The sequence below is a fragment of the Poecilia reticulata genome, unplaced genomic scaffold (assembly GCF_000633615.1).
Source record: "Poecilia reticulata strain Guanapo unplaced genomic scaffold, Guppy_female_1.0+MT scaffold_320, whole genome shotgun sequence".
NCBI classification, from domain to species: domain Eukaryota; kingdom Metazoa; phylum Chordata; class Actinopteri; order Cyprinodontiformes; family Poeciliidae; genus Poecilia; species Poecilia reticulata.
The window spans coordinates 24,362-43,789 of NW_007615095.1; the positions used below are offsets into that span (position 1 = coordinate 24,362).

The 19,428-nt window shown below is 34.1% G+C and overlaps 2 protein-coding genes across 2 annotated transcripts in view; both read right to left on the reverse strand.

Moving 5' to 3' along the window:
* The window catches only part of LOC103460883 (nuclear GTPase SLIP-GC-like), a 15,223-nt gene extending 12,043 nt beyond the window's left edge, over positions 1–3,180 (reverse strand). Inside the window, exons 1-2 of the mRNA XM_017303520.1 lie at positions 3,114–3,180; positions 456–568 (exon numbers count right to left, since the gene is read on the reverse strand). Coding sequence (XP_017159009.1) covers positions 456–568; positions 3,114–3,180 — 180 coding nt within the window. The remainder of the gene's footprint in view (positions 1–455; positions 569–3,113) is intronic.
* A 3,293-nt stretch (positions 3,181–6,473) lies between these two features.
* Positions 6,474–19,008, reverse strand: LOC103460884 (nuclear GTPase SLIP-GC-like). Its single transcript, XM_017303521.1, has 21 exons — positions 18,865–19,008; positions 18,689–18,770; positions 17,552–17,664; positions 17,312–17,356; positions 17,161–17,199; positions 15,357–15,381; positions 15,175–15,261; positions 14,625–14,718; positions 12,351–12,567; positions 12,046–12,258; positions 10,842–11,045; positions 10,588–10,763; positions 10,003–10,093; positions 9,342–9,429; positions 9,136–9,257; positions 8,316–8,492; positions 8,082–8,236; positions 7,851–7,968; positions 7,617–7,725; positions 7,388–7,521; positions 6,474–6,593 (listed from the first exon to the last, which is right to left on the reverse strand). Exons 2-21 carry the CDS (start codon positions 18,753–18,755, stop codon positions 6,474–6,476), a joined length of 2,394 nt encoding a protein of 797 aa, XP_017159010.1. The 5' UTR covers positions 18,756–18,770; positions 18,865–19,008.
* Between the last annotated feature and the right edge of the window lie 420 nt (positions 19,009–19,428).

The following is a 19,428-nucleotide window of genomic DNA, read 5'->3' on the forward strand; positions in this document are numbered from 1 at the left end:
TATGAAACTATACATGTGAGAGTCTTCTGAACATTTTCTGACAAAAAAAGCATCTTTTTAAATGTTTTACGTACCTCAGCCTGAACAGTTCTGTTTTTCTGCTCCTGTTTTCTCTAAATTTTATAAGGGAGTAATATACAGATAAATCAATGAAAACATTTTAATCCAGCCCTTAAAATGTTTTGTTGATTATAACATTTGGTGCGAACACGTTTATCTTACTGGTAACAAGAACAAATTTGTGTCCTGATTTGAGATTTGTTCTTCCTGGAGACAAACAGATCGATCTTATTAGCAACTATGTAAGAATCCTAAAGATTATAGTCAGTGTTGTGACTGGTAGCAAGACGTATAAACACATCATAGTTTTAACAAATGTTGCAAGCACATATATCCACATAGATTGTGAGTGTTGTGGCTAACACACATGTATGTGACATAGTGCATGAAATTACCTTTAACAGCTTCAGTTGCCTTCTGAAATGTGCTCTTGGTCCCACTTTGGAAATCAATTTTTCAATGTCTTGATCCTCAAGGCAGTACATATTTTTTGTGTCAATGCCTTCACCTTTAATGACAAAAGTGGTTTGTTAATAAATGATGGAAATTTAATTTTAAAGTTGTTAAAGATGTTTTATTTATAAAAGAATGGGAGACAAATATATTAGCATGCCTAATAATATATTACAAATTAGGCATGATAAAAGTCTTATTTGGCATTTTCAGAATTTCATCTCAGAAGGTATAGAAGAATGTGTAATTTTAAATGCATACGTCTGTATTTTCCCAAAGGGTGTGTCACCTTGTGAAAGACTGAATTCACATTTGTATTTGCATAGAATTTTGTTGACAATTTGACAGCATAGTCAGTTACTAGGAGTGACTGTATGGAACTGTTGTAGTTAAGACTGAGCCATATCAGAGGAACGGGGGAGGAGAAGTGTCATAACATAGGATATTTACGGGAACACAATGGGAAAGGGGATAAAAAATGATAGTTTCCCAGCCAAAAGGGGAGACTTGACAGGTATGCACATGACCAACCTCCTCCCTTTTAGAAATGTCTTAAAGACATTTGCATGTCTTTAAGACATTTGCATGTTTTAAGGACATGCAAATATCTTAAAGACATTTACATGCTAAGTCTTAACAAAAGTAATATAGTTAAATTTGATTCCCAAAATAATAAAATTAAAATGTTCCTACAATTAGAAAATTCTAACACCAGGCGGCCAAACAACTTTTGGCTTATAACAGCTGAAATTGAGTTCCTTTAAAACAAGGCTAAAAACCAACATATTTAGAATTGCCTTTGAACCACAATAAATAAAATTTTGACCGTCTGTTGATGATGGCACTCGTCAAAATTTAACATTTGTCACTGGTTTTTCAATTCTCAATTGTCTATTGTTTCTATGATTCTTTATTTTTGTGTTTTATGATTTAAAGCACTTTGAACTGCCTTGTTGCTGAAATGTGCTAAATAAATAAACTTGATTGATTGATTGATTGATTGATTGATTGATTGATTGATTGATTGATTGATTGATTGATTGATTGATTGATTGATTGATTGATGGGGGTCTGTTATGTTTCTGTGCAAAGTTTAACATTTTTGTGCAGTTTTTTTTTATTGTCATTATTTGGTCTAAAGCTGTCTCACTATTTGCCTCTTTGCGTCGAACAATTCTTAGGCTGTTAAATTTTCTTATTGGTTGCAGAGGAACAGCTTGGTTCATCATAGCTCTGAACGAGGTGGCTGTTAATGTTAATTCAATATTTGGAAGTGTGGCCAACATGGACTGAACAACTTCACTTCTTCTGCTGTCATTGCTAAAACTACAGGAAGACTACAATTCACAACTTCTGCTTCTGTTCGGTGAATGACCCAGTCAAAAATCAACCAGAGACGATCCCAATGAAGGGGAGAAATCCCAGACTGTGCTGGAAGCAAGAACAGGTTTTGAGCAGAATTGGATAGAAAGAGAACGACCAGGCTTAACCACTGCGAGCATTGATCAATAGCATTACTCAGCTTTACAAAAGTGTGATTTATCTGCAATGTGGACAAGGAGTAGAATGGGTCTCCTCTGCTCTGACTATTGGTGAAGGTATGGCATTGAACAGATGACTGTGAAACTGACTACATTGCTGAGGAAGCGAGAGAGGCCAAGGCAGCTTTCACTGCTCGCTCAGGACAGACAGGCTGAGTTTTGTCACCATAAAAGTCTGCAACAACACAGACAATCGCTTGCTAGATTTATCACTAGTTGTTATGAGAAAAAGGTGCTAGAGGAGTTTGAAAAATATAGCAACAAAGTAAATAAGCTGCACATTGGCTTAGCTTTCAGGGTAGAGTTAGTTCACTTCAAGAAGCAGAATAAAGCAGCTTTACATAAGCTATCAGAGCACTTAAAATAATGCATTTCAGGAGCTACTTTTAACTTAAGTTTTTTAATAATACCTTTATAGGTATTCCCCCCTAGTTTTAAAAATAACAGCTATCAAGCCACAACAGAAAAAGAAGTCACATGTTGTTATTTCAGAATTAATGGCCAATCCATTAATTCTGAAATAACAGAATTAATGGATTCATTCAGAAATTAACCCATTAATTTCAGTATTATTTAGTAAATAATAATTTTTTTTATTATTTTGAACAAAAAACGTACCAAATATGATAAATAGCAAGGACAAAAACACAAAGAAGGTAAATAACAAAGGAAAATATAAGGTATATTCCATTACAGACAATGAAACCACAAAAAAATCATAACAGTACCGTTGTCTGAAAAGGACTAAAGGATTTTTCCTCTGAGTCAATTGTATTGCAGGTGTTTTTTCATGGCTACTTGTATGAAAGAACAAAACATGTCTAATAATATTAATAATATTTTTTACCCTTTTATCACTGGTTATCTTTTACTGATGTTTGTAAATTAACAATTAAATGAATGTTGTGTCTCCAACAAAGTTGAATCATTTTTACTTTCGGGCCACTGTTTAATGTCAGTAAAAATGTAGCATATTTTCCCATGCATAGGAACAGCAGCACATATATATTACTTCTATTGCTTTTTGTCAATTACCATTTATTCAAAATTATACATTACCTTTAAATATATCTATGAACTCGCTCAGATCCCACTCGGTTAGTTTGTCACACACAAAATCATCCATGACCAGGAGCAGAGACTGAAAGGTAAATCATAATGAAATAATTTTATATATATTTTTTATTTTTTTACTGCTTCAGCAAATAAGTGCTTAGGTTTACAAAATCAGATTTAAAAAGCTTACCTTGCAATGAGTAAAATTATGGCAGAAGTAGTTTTATTCTGAAGGAGGAGAAGAAAGAAAGTGTCGGATATGATGACTCAAAAAGGTCTTTGACAAAAGTAAAGTGGATTCCTCAATGGAAGAAACCAATAGATAGGAGAGAAGAACAGCAGGGTGTGGCATATGAGGACTGAGACTGATAAAGCAGAAAAGGGGGTTGGTTTAAAAAACGATCCAACCGGCCAAGTGGAAGCAAAACGTCCACACTGATAAAACAGCTGTTATAGTTTAACCAATTCAATTTGTTTAAGAATTTTTTGTAGGTAGAAGAATCAGTATTTCTCTGTAGACATTATGTAAGCTAAGTACTTTAAAGTACACCTAATTTATTAATTAAATTACAACAAATACAATACACTGAACTACTGTATAGTGGTACAGTTTAAATTATTTATGAAATTTCTATGCTCATTTGCCTTTCCTTGTTGAAAAATACTAATTGTTTTGAGAAGTAGCCACAAAATGTAAATAGTTTTTTTTACTTATTCTTCTGGCTTCTTGTTGTAATTTAAATCAACAATAAGCTGCTGTGAACAGAATTATTTAATTTGTTTGACACCACATTAAATCATTTATTTAACCTTTCATTAACCAGAAGGAAAACTTAATTGAGAATAAAACTGTTTATTAACAAGAGCAGCCTGAGCTATACAGCAGCAAAACAAGATAAATGAAACAAACAAAACACATGAACAAAAAAATATTTTTTTACCCCCTAAAACATTTAAATATGAACAACTTGAATATGTTTTTTTTTTTAGAAAACCTAAGGAATAAACACTGAAACAAGGTCCTAATAGTAAGTCAGAGTAGTTTCCTAATGTCATTTTCAACACACTAGACTAGAACTATTTTCTATTGACTTCAATAAAAAAAAACATACAAAAAAATCCTGCTAAGAACTGGTTAGTCTTTTCATAACTAACACAGCTGTGCAAAATGACATCACCAAATCTCATCTGTTTTTTTATTCTTCTTTTGGTGTACATCGGGCTGTTTGTCATAGTGATGGGAAATTATTTTATGTAACATGTCTGCTCTTAGCATCACTTGCTGACTTTCTCCCTTATGTGCAGCTTTTAGCCCTGTTGTTGTTCGTCATCAATTCATTGCACCAGGAAACGCATGCAAACTCAGTTTTACATAAACAGGCACGTCTCACAAAATATATGTACCATAGACGGTTTAGATTTGCATAGCTCATTCGGATTACTATCAGGGGATTTTTTTTTCAAAGGTTTTATTGACTCTAGCAGACTTTATTTGATTGACAGGGAAGTGGGTAATGAGAGAGGAGGAAGACATGCATTAATGAATTTAAAAATGTATCTGACTGACGTCAATTATCTCGCTGGTGACATATTTGTGTTTTTATTTTAAAAACCCCCGAATGGTGAGAAATAAACTTTTCAGATTATAAACACTATGCAACACGTTACTTCACTTCTCTCAAACCTCACCAATATTGTGCAAAAGATTTAAAGCAATTATGATGTTTGTCAAAATATCAAGATGTCAAACACAACTATTTTAGAGCAAAGTGACGTTAAGATCAACCTTTTATATAAACCTGATGGCTAACCTCTGTTTTGTAATGAAAATTGAAATGAATCATTACACAGGAATACAAATTTGATTAGTACAGTAAAATCTAAAGATATGAAAACCTGGTAATTCATATGTTTTGCTTGAGGGAATTCATGCCATCTGAAAACCAAATAATGGATTTCATCTCAGGGGGGAGTGAGTGTATAAGGAGCCATTTTAAAGACATTAAGTGGAATTGATTGATTGTCCATCATACAATGTAAATAAATTCAATTCAATTCAATTCAATTCAATTCATTTCAACAGGGTCTTTTATTTATTACAACTTTTACAAACAGCAACAAACACGTAAAAATAAAAGCAGCATTTACAGCTAACTCTTTCTAACACAGTTTGTCACTGATAAATCATTTAGTAGTGAAACAAATACAGGATTTGTTTGTTTCACTAACTTGAAACAAACAAGTCAGAGAAACAAGGTGGTCTTGATGTTTGTCAGACATCAAGACCACCTCACACCTCACAATCTGAATTAGACAAGTCAAACGGTAACACTTTATTTGAAGGGGTGTGCGTAAGACTGACATGACACTGTCATAAACATGACATAACATCTGTCATGAACATAAAGGAGTCTTTATTAATGTTGTCATAGTGTCATTCAGTAAATAATGACAATTTTAATGCAAAGTTGCTCTAAAAGTTGCATTGAAAGTCCATAAAAAATGCCAACTTTGCATTAAATTATCATAATTTACAAAATCATGCAAAGTTGGCACTAGACTTTTAATGCAACTTTCAGAGCAACTTTGCATTAAAAGTGACTTTACCATATGACACTTCATGACAACTGTCATAAACATTCATAAAGACTAGTTCATGTTAATAACAGATGTTATGTCATGTTTATGACAGTGTCATGTCAGTCTTATGCACATCCCTTCAAATAAAGTGTTACCAGTCAAATTTTGAGTGAATTACTGCACAGTTTTAGAAACACAACTTGTAAAAAAAAAGAAAAATAATAAAAAAAAATCATCATTAGGCTGTAATAAAGTTCTGAATTCTTACTCAGAATGGCATAAGCATAACAACCAGAAGTCATTTTCTACTTAGAAAAAAAAAAAAAATCCAAATTCATGTTATTAAAATAAAAGAAAAAATTAAATGAAAGGAAAAGAGCCCTTTTTGTAGTTATGTTTTCAATATTATTATATTACAAAACAGGTTTAAAGACCAGAACATCATATTGGTGTTAAATTAGTTTTAACTCTTTTTTTTTATTATTGCAGAAAAGCTGGTTATATGGTGACCCTTGTCATAACTTCAGAAGAGCTGTTAATTTGAAAGACAGAAAGATGTATTATTTAAAGATTACAAAAACTCTTGATCAGTGCCAATACATACTGTATTTTTACTGTAATATTTGAAAATAAAATTTAAAGTTTTACCCTTTTGGTGATGTTTCCTAATTTGAGCTGTTCTTCAGCTTGTTGTAGAATTTATTTACCATTGCGAGTTCTGCTGAAACATCTAACAAAGCAGTTTTTGATTAGATGTAGCATCAAATATTTACAGAATGCCTTTCATGCCACATTGTACATGCAAATAAGCTTTATTTTACCTGGAATTGAGTGGCCATCTGTCTTGAGAGAGAGGTCAATGGAGTTGTTCAATGTGTCAACCATTTTTTCCAGAATTTCCACCTAATTTGGAAATAAAAACTTTATTAGTAGGTAGAAGTCCAAAGCTGGATTCAATGCAAACTTAATTTACACATAAAACACCCCCTACAATTAATTCCAGATGTATAAAAGACCATAACAATCTATGTTGTTCAACAGCATAATCCCACGTAGTGCCACACTTATCAGTATCTCTCATCTCTCATCTTCTTATTAGAAAACACAGAAATTAAAGCTTATAATTCATTATTTACATTTAACAAACCCTTTTAAACAATGAAACAGTTGTGCTCAGGTTTTTAAATCAGCCAGAGAAGCTGTGGAGATGTTGGCACAGTGGGTCGGACTGACGTTGTCTTGGATCTTCTCCTACAAATTTATAATTTAAAATTTATTGCTTGCAAAAACTCTTTTCTCTCCTGCCATCACAGATCTTAGTGTAAAGAATTAGCTAAAAATGCTTTAGGGTTTTTGACTGGAACTGAGTAAATTGTTCATATGAAGATTGAACTTTCCAGGCAGCAAACACCCAAGTTTGTCTGAACTAAAACAAAGGATCTCAATAGAAAAAAGTACCTCATGGACACAATGAGGTATAGCAAAGTGTGGGCCTTTGCTATACCTATACCAGAGTGCATGGTATCATGAACTCTGAGATATTATTACTACATTGATACATTTTTTATCAAGACCTTTGAAACATATTGGGTGCGAGTAATTTTGGAGGACTTTGTTGCTGATATACCTGTTACAGTTCAGATTTGAATCTGACTAGGCAACATATATATTGTTTCAATATCAAAATACGGACAAACCCTTAAGCTCAGCAGGTGGTTCAACATGACGTTTTTAGCCTTGGCAAACATGGTGCCCTTTGATTCATGAATATGTCTTGAGACTGTTTCTCTCATTTTCTCCAGCATACCAGGACCCGAGTATCCTGCTGCAGCTGCAACAAAAAGATCAATAACAAATGGTAAGAAAGATTTTAAATATGTTTTACTGTAAAATACATTTTATATGATGATAGATGATGATTCTCACTCTTGTAGCACTCTTGCATAGACTTCTCAATTGTCTCTGTCAGGCTGTTGTACATTCTTTTCTTTTGATCTCTAATCCTTTTGTTCAGCTTTTTCTTAATTTTTACCTCCTGAAACCCGAGACATGTAAGAAAAAGAATTTCACCGTGAAAACTAAAGAAAAGTTGCTTTTATTAAAATCAGATAAATTGTTGCAATGGTAAATGAAAAAGAACCATCTTTTCTCATCATTTACCTCTGTCTGGAGAAAAATCAGCTGCAGCGTCACATCTTTGTACTTTTCCTTCAGATTTTCAGTGTCAAGTGAAAACTTGTCAATGACACCATTAAATGGGCCACATTTTCGTTCATTTCTGAAACATTTTGATATGTTGAAGTCATTCACAAATGGTACTTTAACATAATTTTCTTTTAATAAACCCCTGAATTGTGGATTTACAAATTGTCATTCGTATCAAGTTCTTACGGGAAGGTTTTCTTGAATTCCTCATCAATGCTGTCAGTCAGGAACAAAGTGAGTTTCATGTTGAGGTTTATTTGTTTTCCCTTTTTGGGTTTGTAGACTCCACCACTTTTGAAAACGCTCTTTAATGTTCTGTGATAACTACTACCACTCTTTCCCTTAAAAATAAGGCATTATTTCAAATGCAACAGAACATTTTAATTACCGTAGCTTCATGGTTATTGCCAGGTAACATACCCGAGGATATAGGAAGTTATTCAGCTTTTTTTCACATGAGCTTTTAGATCGTTCAACCCCTTGACACAGGCATTTCTCAAAAACCAGGCAAGCTCTTCCCATTGCTTTTTGGACTGGAACAAGTTGAAGGGCTATGTTTCTCTTAAGGTTTTCATACACTTCTGTGTGTATTCCAGGCTGAAAAAAGGGAACTCCTTGTTAGTACATGCTGTAAAAACTGGTAACTTTATGACAGAGTAATTAATCTTGCCTCTGAAACTTGTTTTAATAATAATAATAATAATAATAATAATAATAATAATAATAATAATAATAATAATAATAATACGAAAAAATAAGCAGGTTTCAAGATCTTAAATGATGCTGCACAATAATCCATCTTCCAACAAAGAGACAGACTGGACAAGCAATCATGCATATAAAAACACACACACTAATACCAAAGGAGAATTTAGAGAGATCAATCAACCTGATAGTCATATTTTTTTGACTGTGGGGGGAAGCTGGAGTACCTGGAGAGAGCTGCACAATAATTAAATTCATAAATAAATAAAAAAATCAAATGTCATGCAGAAAATGGAAATTAAAAGAACTACATATAAAAAGTGAACTGGCTTTGGAAATAGATAGAAAATTAGTGCTGCAGCTGATACTGGAGGTGACATGGCCTACTCAACTTTGAACTTCCAATCTAATGGTAGAAAGGAGAGAGACAAAGAAGTTTGGTCTCAGTCTGTGAAGAAATGATGATGTGCAGAAAGATCAGAGAGAAGTGGAGTTGAAAGGTTATGGAGAGACTTTGAGGTTTGAGGAAATTCACCTCTTTTTTTAACCTGGCTCCATGAATCAAAGAGAGAATCCCATGAGCTCCAGAAACATAGTTCAGCGTCTCTGAGTGACTGTCATTGAGATTTTGCAAAAAATCTTGAAGCTTTGGGATTTCTGTGAAAGCAAAACCATTATTAACTTTTATTTCAACAGTATCACAGTCAGATTGCTGAGGATCTTAGTTACCAACAAGCCTACCAGTGTTCTCTGCATTGAGAGCCTTTGGTTTCAGAAACTCCTTGGAGCTCACTGTGTACACTTTGAAAGAGTCATCACTGAAGTGTTTCTAGGTAAAACAGATTTTGTTTATTTTATTTATTTCCTAGGATTAAGATCCCAGCAAGATCTAGACAAACTCATCCATACATTTATCTTTAGTCACAATGACTACTGCAAGTGTTTTCACATGTCTGCCTAAAAAGAATCTGATCCAGAACGTTGCTGCTCACGTTCTCACTAAAACCAGGAGGAAAGAGCACATCATCCCAGTTCTAAAGTCCTTACACTGGCCCTATGTAGTTCAGAGAATAGACTTCAAGATACTATTAGCTTATAAATCATTCAATGCCATAGCATCAAAATACAAAACAAGTCTTTTGGTTCTGGCCTTTTCTGCAAGCTAGAACCAGAACTAAACATGAAGTGGAGGCTTTAAAAAGGGGCTTAAAATCAAGACTTGTTTAGAATTGTAATATAAATTGCTTGTTTGTTTCACAACTGATGACTGTACGATGTTTTTATGATGTAAACCTTTTTGAACTGCCTTGTCTTTAAAATGTGCTATACAAATAAACTTGACTTATTTTTGTGGCTATGGACAGTATTTATTTTAGTTGTTGTCTTGACATGCGAAGCTCACCTTAATCTTGTGTAGCTTGTTGAATTCTTTGCGCACCGCTTCCTTTACTTTAATGTTTCTTCTGAGGATTTCGGCCTGAAGGTCAGCTGAGCTGATGGAAAAAGACATATTGATACTTAGAGTTGTTTAATCTAAAGACTTTTGGTTCTCTAAAACAATCCTGATCCATCACACATCCTATTATCCCATTTTCTCACAATTGAAAAGTTTGTMSTGGAAATAGTTTTCTGTTATGAAGAGTTATTTCAAGTTATAAAGATGCCTGTTGAGCTTGTTGAATTCTTTGCACACCGCTTCCTTTGCTTTAAAGTTTCTTCTGAGGATTTCGGCCTGAAGATCAGCTGAGCTGATGGAAAAAGACATATTGATCCTAGAGTTGCTTCAGCTGAAAAATTTTGATTCTCCACATAATCCTGATCCATCACAAATCCTATTTATTGACAAGTTCAACCTTTCTAGAGTTTAGTTGAAAGAGGATGAAGATTTGTGAACGAGCCTCCTGTTGAGTTTCCCAATTACTAATTTTTAAGAGCATGTCTTAAATATTAAGTGTATTACACACTTTTGTTGCCTCCTTTCACTTACTGATCAGTCGAGTCTTCAATAACATCAGATTTTGTGCAGATAAAGTGAATGTATCTGCACTCCCCACCGTTTCCTAGGAGACTACTGACACTCTTCAAGATTTCCCAGGATTCTTTCTCTGATGCTGCTCGGTTGATTTCAGTGACAATCCACACAGTAGAGCAGTTTCCAACAACCTGGAACAGATATAAAGATATAATGATCAATAATATGTGTTGATATGTTTCTGTTTTCTTTACATAGCAATACATTACCCCTTTCCACATTGTATCTCTGCTCTTGTTACGGTCTCCATTTCCAGGAAGATCCACAAGAGTGATGTGTTGGGGAAAATCGTGTGGCACTTTGACAGTCACACACTTCACAAGAGGCCAATACCACCTCTTTATGCCTCTTTCTCCTCCATGATTTGATTCAGTTCTTGTGTATTTAATCATTTTAGCAGATAGTTCTTTAGCCTGCAAAAATGGAAAGAAGGTAAAAATGGGAAATTGTTTAGTTTAATTTGCAAGACCAAGCTCACAAATTTCATTGAGAAATGTTCCTCTTCATAAAGTATGGAGCCAAAGGACTTGAATACCAGAAATAATATGGAAATTAGTGGTTGGGCTCAATTAACATTTTTAATTGAGTTAATCGCAGGGCATGTAATTAATTATTCGCAAATAATCACATTTTAATTGAAAACTAAATATAAAATAAGTAACATATTCAATTCAAAGCCCCTTTTTGCTGCTAAATTACTGAATAGACAGATAAGTTTGAGAGGAAAGATATTTGTTTTCAGGTTGTTGTTTAGGTTATTCAACCAGAAACATATTGGGACAAAGTGCTAATATACTTCAACTTTCAAATATTTCCTGATCATTGCTGTAACTTCTTAAAAAATTTGAACTGCAGACACTGACATTATTTATCGACTTAATCCACAAATTAGTACTTAAATAAACACAAAAATATCTGAGCTACTTTGCATCAACAATTTATGTTTACATGTGGGTGTGTATTTGGCAAAGCATGAGATGGAGCATTCTGCACAAATATTTAGCTTTAGGTGTGATTTGTAAAGGAAAATTGAAGAGTCATGTGTTCAGCCAGGTGCATATGTACACACCTTTCGGGTGTTTATATACGCATTTTAAAATGGATCCTACACAATCCTTTATAAATGAAATCCCTGGTGTTTTAGTTAAAGATAGGCAGCTTTAGATTGCACATTATTGTCAGCAAACCTTCTCTCCATGTTTCATAAGTTCCTAACAACATTTGTGGTCATTTTCAAGTGGTGTAGCATCATAGATTAATAAAATATGACTAAAATACCATTGTCTTTCTTTAAAATTCGTGGCATATAAGTGACTCAATTAAACTGCATATATTTCTAGTTATTCCTGATTTTGGCTGTCCTGGTTTTCCATAAAAGCACTTTAAACAATTCAGGCACCATTTCACACTTACTGTTTCACATGACAGTATCTTTCCTGTGGATTGAAGGAATTCTGGTATTTCTTTGAAATATTTCGGGTCCATTAGTTGTTCAGAAGATTTCTCTTTCCATTCCTCTCCATAGAGTGCTGACAGCTTTTCAGCAACATCCTGATAATCATCATCCTCGTCATCTTTTTCATTCTCTTGAAACTGACTCACTGACCACAACTCATCTTTCCATTCCTAAACATTTAATAAAATCTTGATGAGCTCTAATACATTGTGATTCTTCAGTTCATGTCAAATAGGAGGGAATAGTTGTATAGTTCTTTTACCTCTTTTGTGATAAATTCAATATGTGCCTCATACTTTGTGTTATACATGTTCGCCTCCACCTTAATCATGACTGAAGTACATGCATCAACATCTCCAGACGGCAAAAGTTTCCTCTCGTCAATGAGAGCGTTTATCAAACTGGTCTTTCCAGCTCCAGTTTTACCAAAAACACCAACAAGTTCTCTTCTGTCTGTCTCCAGATCCCTGATTTTATCCCTGTGAAAAGATAAAGGTGTGTTGATTTATTAACTTTTAAAACATATTAATTAATGTGTAGGTTTTAGCATTTATATTTGTATTTAAAATTGTATTGTGACAGGAATCTGAGCAAATACAGTCATCAACAACTGGGGAAAATATGAAAAAACAGCGACATAAAGACTGAAACTCTGCCAATAGCTTGGTGATAACAAAAGCGTAGCTTCAGAAATTTCAGGATAGTATTTGTTGTGTTGTTAATGTAACGATAGTAAATTGTATTTTCCACGTGCCTGGATCAGTGGGATTGAAAAACAAAAGCATCTTCAGACTTGACTAAAATCCCCACAAAACTTGAAGAACAACAATTTGTGGTCTGACCTGTAGTTTGTAAAGTGCAGTTTAGCCTGTACATTAGAAATATGTTTGTCTCCTTCAGGAGCTGGGGTTTGGTTGAATGAAGTGAATGATTCTTGCCATAAATGTTTTACTTCCTCAAACTCAAAGTTTTCTGTACATTCAGACTTCCTGATTATTTAGCGATACCATCTGTGTTTGAATCCAGTGATCAGATGGTGAGGCTGGCCAAATGAGCTCTCTGGCCTCTGGATTTACTTAAGAGATGTGGATCCCCTTATTTACTACATTTACCTAAAGTGATCTGGCAAACAAATCATCCTTTACTAGAGACACAGGTAGAAAGAGAACCTTCTTTATGAACATCGTTTGGTTTGCAAATGTCCATCTTTTTTTAGATTTTAGAGGTTAAAACAAAGCAGGCCTTTGTGTTTTGAGAAAGAAGAGGAGTTAAGGGGAAGCGGTAGGAGAGAAGATTGTAGATATATAAAGTGTGCGTCCGGTAGCCTTATTGCACAAGTCGACATGTACCAAAATTAACTTGGCATGAAATTTTGCGTAAATATGTGCAAACCGTTAAGCTGCTGTGAAAATGTGCAAAACTTTTTTTTTTTTGTGGACCATAACAAACTACAAAGCGCCAAAGTTCACCTAAATACACCAAAATCTGTCTCCGTTCACTGTTCTTTAGACCAAGAAGCATCGAACACTATGTTTTTTATGATTTTAATCTTTTATTGTTTAAACGATTATTATCCTCAAAAGATAATATAACACAACCACACAAAATAAACAAAATAAAAAATGAAAGGCATTGAATGTAAATAGTACATTTTCTAAATTTTTTGTCACATAAAGATGTAATTGATCTATGCTGAAGTGCAAGTAATGCATGTTATTTGCAGGGTAATTTCACTCTCACTGAAAAACAAAAAGCGGGGTTGGATCAGCAGACAGCTTAGTTTGATTATTTTTAATGTGATGTGAAGGTGTGTAGACAATAATGCGTATAAAAGTAGCTGCGCAAAGGGGTAATGTGTTATTGGGGAACATTTTGACTCTGATAAAGAGCATCACTAGTAGACGCATTAAAACGGAGCATGTGCTCAGATGTCATATTGATCCACTAGAACATGATGACGGTGGCTTATTAGCATTTAGTTCTGCGCAGAACTAATTTTATTTTTATTTTTGTGAGGCGACCTTATGTGCTTTGAAAACATAATAAAATATATAATAATTACTATTATAAATACTTATTCTGCTGCAAGCAAGGATCGTTGCCATGGTTATTGCTTCACATAGTGGCAGCCTTCCGGGTATTTATACTAACTTACTGATGTATTTATTGGTGGGGACAGGGCGGACCTGCAGTTTTGCTCTTTTTTCCTGAAAATTGGGATTTATAAAGGAAAGGTGAGCATGGCTTTGTAGATTTGAACTTTATTGTGTGCCACACTTTTCTAAATTTGTCCATATGCAAATTTTTGGTGTGGAAACTCTTTTATGCGTGAGACCCCTGGTCAAATCATGTGCAGATGAGAGAAGAGTCTCTAACAGATAATGACGGATTAAACAGATTTGTATGGGACAGCCAATAGACGGATCCCACTATTGTTCTGGTTTTAACTCATGTAGAAGTAGCCATAGCCCAAAAGACTAAGGTAATGTGAATAGAAACCATAACAACTATTCAAGCAGACACCAATTGTTCTCACCTTAGGAAAGAATTCAGCGTTGTGTTTTCTTGATAGTGTAGTTTAGCCAGAACATGTGTCATTACATTTTTCACATTAGACTGTATCCTTAGTTCTGTTATAAAAAATAAATAACAGAAAAATTACATTTGGCATGGCTTTCACAGAGTGATAACACATTTCATAAATCAGACAAAGTTTTGAATATGGACAACAAATGGATCATAAACTGTGTGATGAGAGTGGTTTTAACACTGAATTCTGCGTGCAATCATCTGAACAAGATGCTGTTCCTGTCTCTCTGTTTGAACTTGCTCACGTTCCTGTGGTTTGAAGTTTCTGTTATTTTGTTTTGCATTAGATGTGTTTCAAAACAACCTACACCTCTAATTTATTGACAATCACAAACGATACTAGTTATGAATCATCCATCAAAAATAAGTTAATTTGCAGCTGACATCTGCAAATTAACATCTGCAGTAAAATTAACTCAATTTTACTCCTTTGTAAGTTGGATTGTGACAGACGTTTATCCTTTTGATTGCCTGCTGTCATTTTTATGAAGAATTACCTGGCAAGGATGCTGCTATGCTCCTGCGAAACCGTTTTGCTGTTGGTTTTCTTTTGTTAAACTCCTCCTGATCCAGCTTTCTCTTTCCTATTTTTGAAAAGAGAAAATTTGTGGATTTCTAAGTATTTGCTTTTGCAACAAGTTACATATGTAAGAAACATGTAAGAAACTGTAATTCTCACCTCCATCACTTGTGGATGGCTGTACCTGAGAATGAACATATTTATTTAACTATCTTCACTTAATGTAATGGGAAAAACACTTTTTAAGCTTTTGTAATGTAGCAACTAAATCACCCTTTAGTAGACAGTAAAGAGTGATTTAGTATCTCTAGCAAAGCTTTTAAAAGGCTTCAGTGATCATACTTACATTTAAAAGGTAGACGTCTTAACAACTGCTATGTGCTTTGGGCACATTATAATGATTTTTGTCAATTTTTTTTGTTGTTTTCTTATAGACTTTAGTTGAAGGACCTTTTGTAAATATATTTTGGAGTATGGATATTTTTTTATTTTTGGTCACTTGATTACGTTAATTTGTGACACAGTTGGTCCGCCTATAAATAGGCTGGGTTTCGGCATGTAGGAGATCCGCCCTTCCGCTCGCTCCACCGCCACTGGGGACACGTCTAGACGCAGTCGCTGTGGGCCTCAGCTGCCGTTTCCAGCCTGCCATGCGGTATTTCTGTTAGCTTTTGCTTGTTTGCTTTTTCATTGTGATTTTGGCTTGGTGTAACCGGTTCTCCTGGTTCTTTTTCTTTTGTATTAGGTTCTTTTTTGCTTTAGTCCGGTACCAGTAGGGGCTTCGACGGCCCTGTATAGGGTTGGCCCCCTGCTGTACCGTTTTGTTCTGTTTGATCGGCTCACCAGGTCCAACTTTCTGTTACTGCTTTTGGGGTTTTGTTTTTCTTTTTTTTTTTGGAACACGGGAAACTGAGGGCATTTAACTCTCTTTTTCTTCACAGAAAATCAGAAGCAGCTAAACCAAAAAAACAAAGTCCAAGAGAGTTTAAGAATAAAATATTTTGTTGAACCCTCATTCTTGTCTCGTGTCCTCAAATATGGAGGACACGAGATTTTGGACACCAAGCCAAAATCACAAAGAAAAAACAAACAAGCAAAAGCTAACAGAAATACCGCATGGCAGGCTGTGCATAGGTGGACATAACAACAACTCAATATTCAATGTCCTTTTGTTCTCAGCTAACAATGCAGCATATTGTCCTCAAAGTTTCACAACTGCCAAACCGTTAGAACAAAGCACTTAAAAAGAAGGAAACTAAATTATAAGACGAGTGACATGATTTCATTTCCTGTGAACAGAGGAATATACTTTTTGATTATTATTTTTGCATACACTATTGCTGTAAAATAATTCACTTTCATACAACTTTTTTGGCCAACTGCGTTTGTCTTTCACTAACAAGTTATGCAGGTTCTGAAAAGACAGACATTTCCTTTTGCTTCTATTTTGCTGAAAAAATACAGTTGAAGCAATCTGATTTCCATCTAAGTTAAAGTTCTAAACCTGAGGCTGACCAGAAGCAACGCTGTCAACAGAGACACTAAGTGTGATGTAAAAGGACGTGATGAAAATTGGTCTTCCTCCAAAAACAGTCAGTCTTCAAAACTTCCAGAACTACTGGTCTAAGGCTTGGAGACATTTAATTATGAAGAATGGGAGTTTGCAAATGGGAGTTTGCAGTGACAGCATGTAGTTTAAGTTCAGCTTAAGTGCAGGAATGTTAAGGAACAGTGTAAGGGATAGTTTACACTCATTCCAGGGGAGAAGATATAAGCCTCCTTGTCTTTAGTTGGTGTAATGTGCAGAAACCCTGGATAACATATTTGATTAAGAACTTAATGAAAGATTAGTTATTTAAAAAATAATTTAAAACAAAATATAAGCCACTTTGTATAAAGCAGCCAGTTGTCCATTCAACATAGATAATTGAAATTTAGCTAAGGACAAAACTGTCATACTTACCTCAGCCTGAACAGTTGTGTTTTTCTGCTCCTGTTCAATCTAAATAAAATAATGTAGTGACATACAGGTAAAACATTAATGTAACAATTTCAATCCAACTCGGTGTTTTTGTTTACTGTAAATAACATTTAGTGTAATCTGTTGATCTTACTGGTACAGATATAGGTGATGTATCCTCATTTCTGTTTTGTTCTTCCTGCAGACAAGCACATTGATGTCATTTGCAAATGTCCAAGAATTCATAAGATTATAGTCAGTGTTGTTGGTAATGATATATTTAGTTTTACTTATAAGCACAATCTAAAAGTTTGGGTGAAATCCAATATATTTACATAGGATGTGAATAGTGTGGTTAAAACACGCCTGCATGTCATGTGATGCAGCAAATTACCTTTAACTGCCTCAGTTTCTTTCTGAAATGTGCTCTTGGTCCCACTTTGGAAATCAATTCCCCCACATCTTGATCCTCAAGGCAGTACAGATATTTTTTGTCAACGCCTTGTTCTTTAATGAAAAAAGTGGCTTGTTAACAATAAATTATGAAAATTAAATTTTAAAGTTGAAAAAGATGTTTCATAAAGAGTGGGAGTATAAATGTCCTTCATTCAAAATGATAAAGGCCGTAGTTGGTCCCTGCAACATCAGTAGTTAAAGAAATCAGTGACTTGAAATTGGATGTTTCTGTTTTCCCAAAAGGGTTTGTCAATGATTTTGTCAGGGCCAAAGGTCGCATTTAAATTTATGCTGAATTTTATTGACTTTTTAACAGCAAAGTCCATCGGTAACATATTTGACAACACAGTGACATTCAGTGTTTAACACTAAGATTGTTTGTAATGTCATAATTTGCAGTCAGGAAACAATACTTATGGTATGGTCCATGATGTTCACACTTAAAGCCATTTACATGCTAATGATGCATCCACATTTTTTTTTATTTTGTTTTTTAAAGGAAGAAATTAACCTGTTGTTGCTATAGCAAAATTGTATTCCTAAAATGGGAAATGTGCACTACTTTATAGAAGTACATTTAATGAATAGAAACAGAAAATCCTACATAAAGACATAATTGATTTTTACAAAATTACTGATTCCACAACTATTAGTACCCCTAAAGAAAAATGTGCTTTGTTTTACCTTTATGGTCCCTCTGTACTTCATATCATCTACAGTTCATAACCACAAACTTTTATGTCTAGGAGACCTGACACTGTTGATGTAATTCATCTGAAGTTATTTGACATCTTGACACTTTTTGTTTTAGGTGTGGTGTGTTGCACGCTGACTTTTCTGTGATTATTGCATCGTCTTGCTGAACAAACACATATATGTGGGAATCTTCCTTTACTTCCAGGGAATAATCAGGTGTAAAGTATTTGCTGTAACAACTATGGCTTTAAGTGCTACAATTATGCATAAAAAATTATACAACAGCTGGTTAAGTGGATTGACATAGATTGAATTTCTTTTGCAATATAAAGATCTTGCATTTCTCAAAACACTATAGTGAAGAGATGCTATACTTAACCTCTAAATGTTTCTATCCACTCGCTTAGGCCCCAGTCATTTAATGTCTGGCAAACAAAGTCATCCATGATGTAAACAATAAACTGCAAGAGAAACCGTGATGTCTTAATCAGCAGCTTAACACAACATATTTTTATGTAGTTAGAATCATCTAAATTTAAAAAGGAAAAGTCTTACTTGTTACTGAAAATGATGACAACAAAAGATGTTCAAAAAGGAGGTGAGAACAAATAAAAAACACAAAAAAATCAAGACGGCAAAAAACAAGTTTTGAAAACAAATAAAAATTTGAAGTGGAATTTCACCAGATTATTTGCAAAGAGGCCGTTCACTGGTTCTGAAAATGGAGGAGAAGGAAGGTGTGGAATATACGACTTGAAAAAAAGGAAGAAAAACATTAGAGGAGTGGCTTCGTATTACGAAAGTGTAACTGAGTGCTTATTCTTTACAACAAAGATAAAACAACTAAGCTGTTAATGTTTTTAAGAGTTCATAAAGATAAGTTTTGCTTTCCTTGTCTTTTTTCCTAGTTAATCATTTGCATAACGTCTTTGAAATGTGCTCCTATATATAAAACCTCTTTAAGTTATGTTTTCTGGACAAAGAAACACTTTGCAGAGATATAGTTGACATATAATTGTACACCTGTAACTAAATGTTTCAAAATATAATAAGCATCACTTAAACAAGAGAGTAAACAACACAAATGATGTAAACAGATTGTGTAATTCAAAGCTTTCA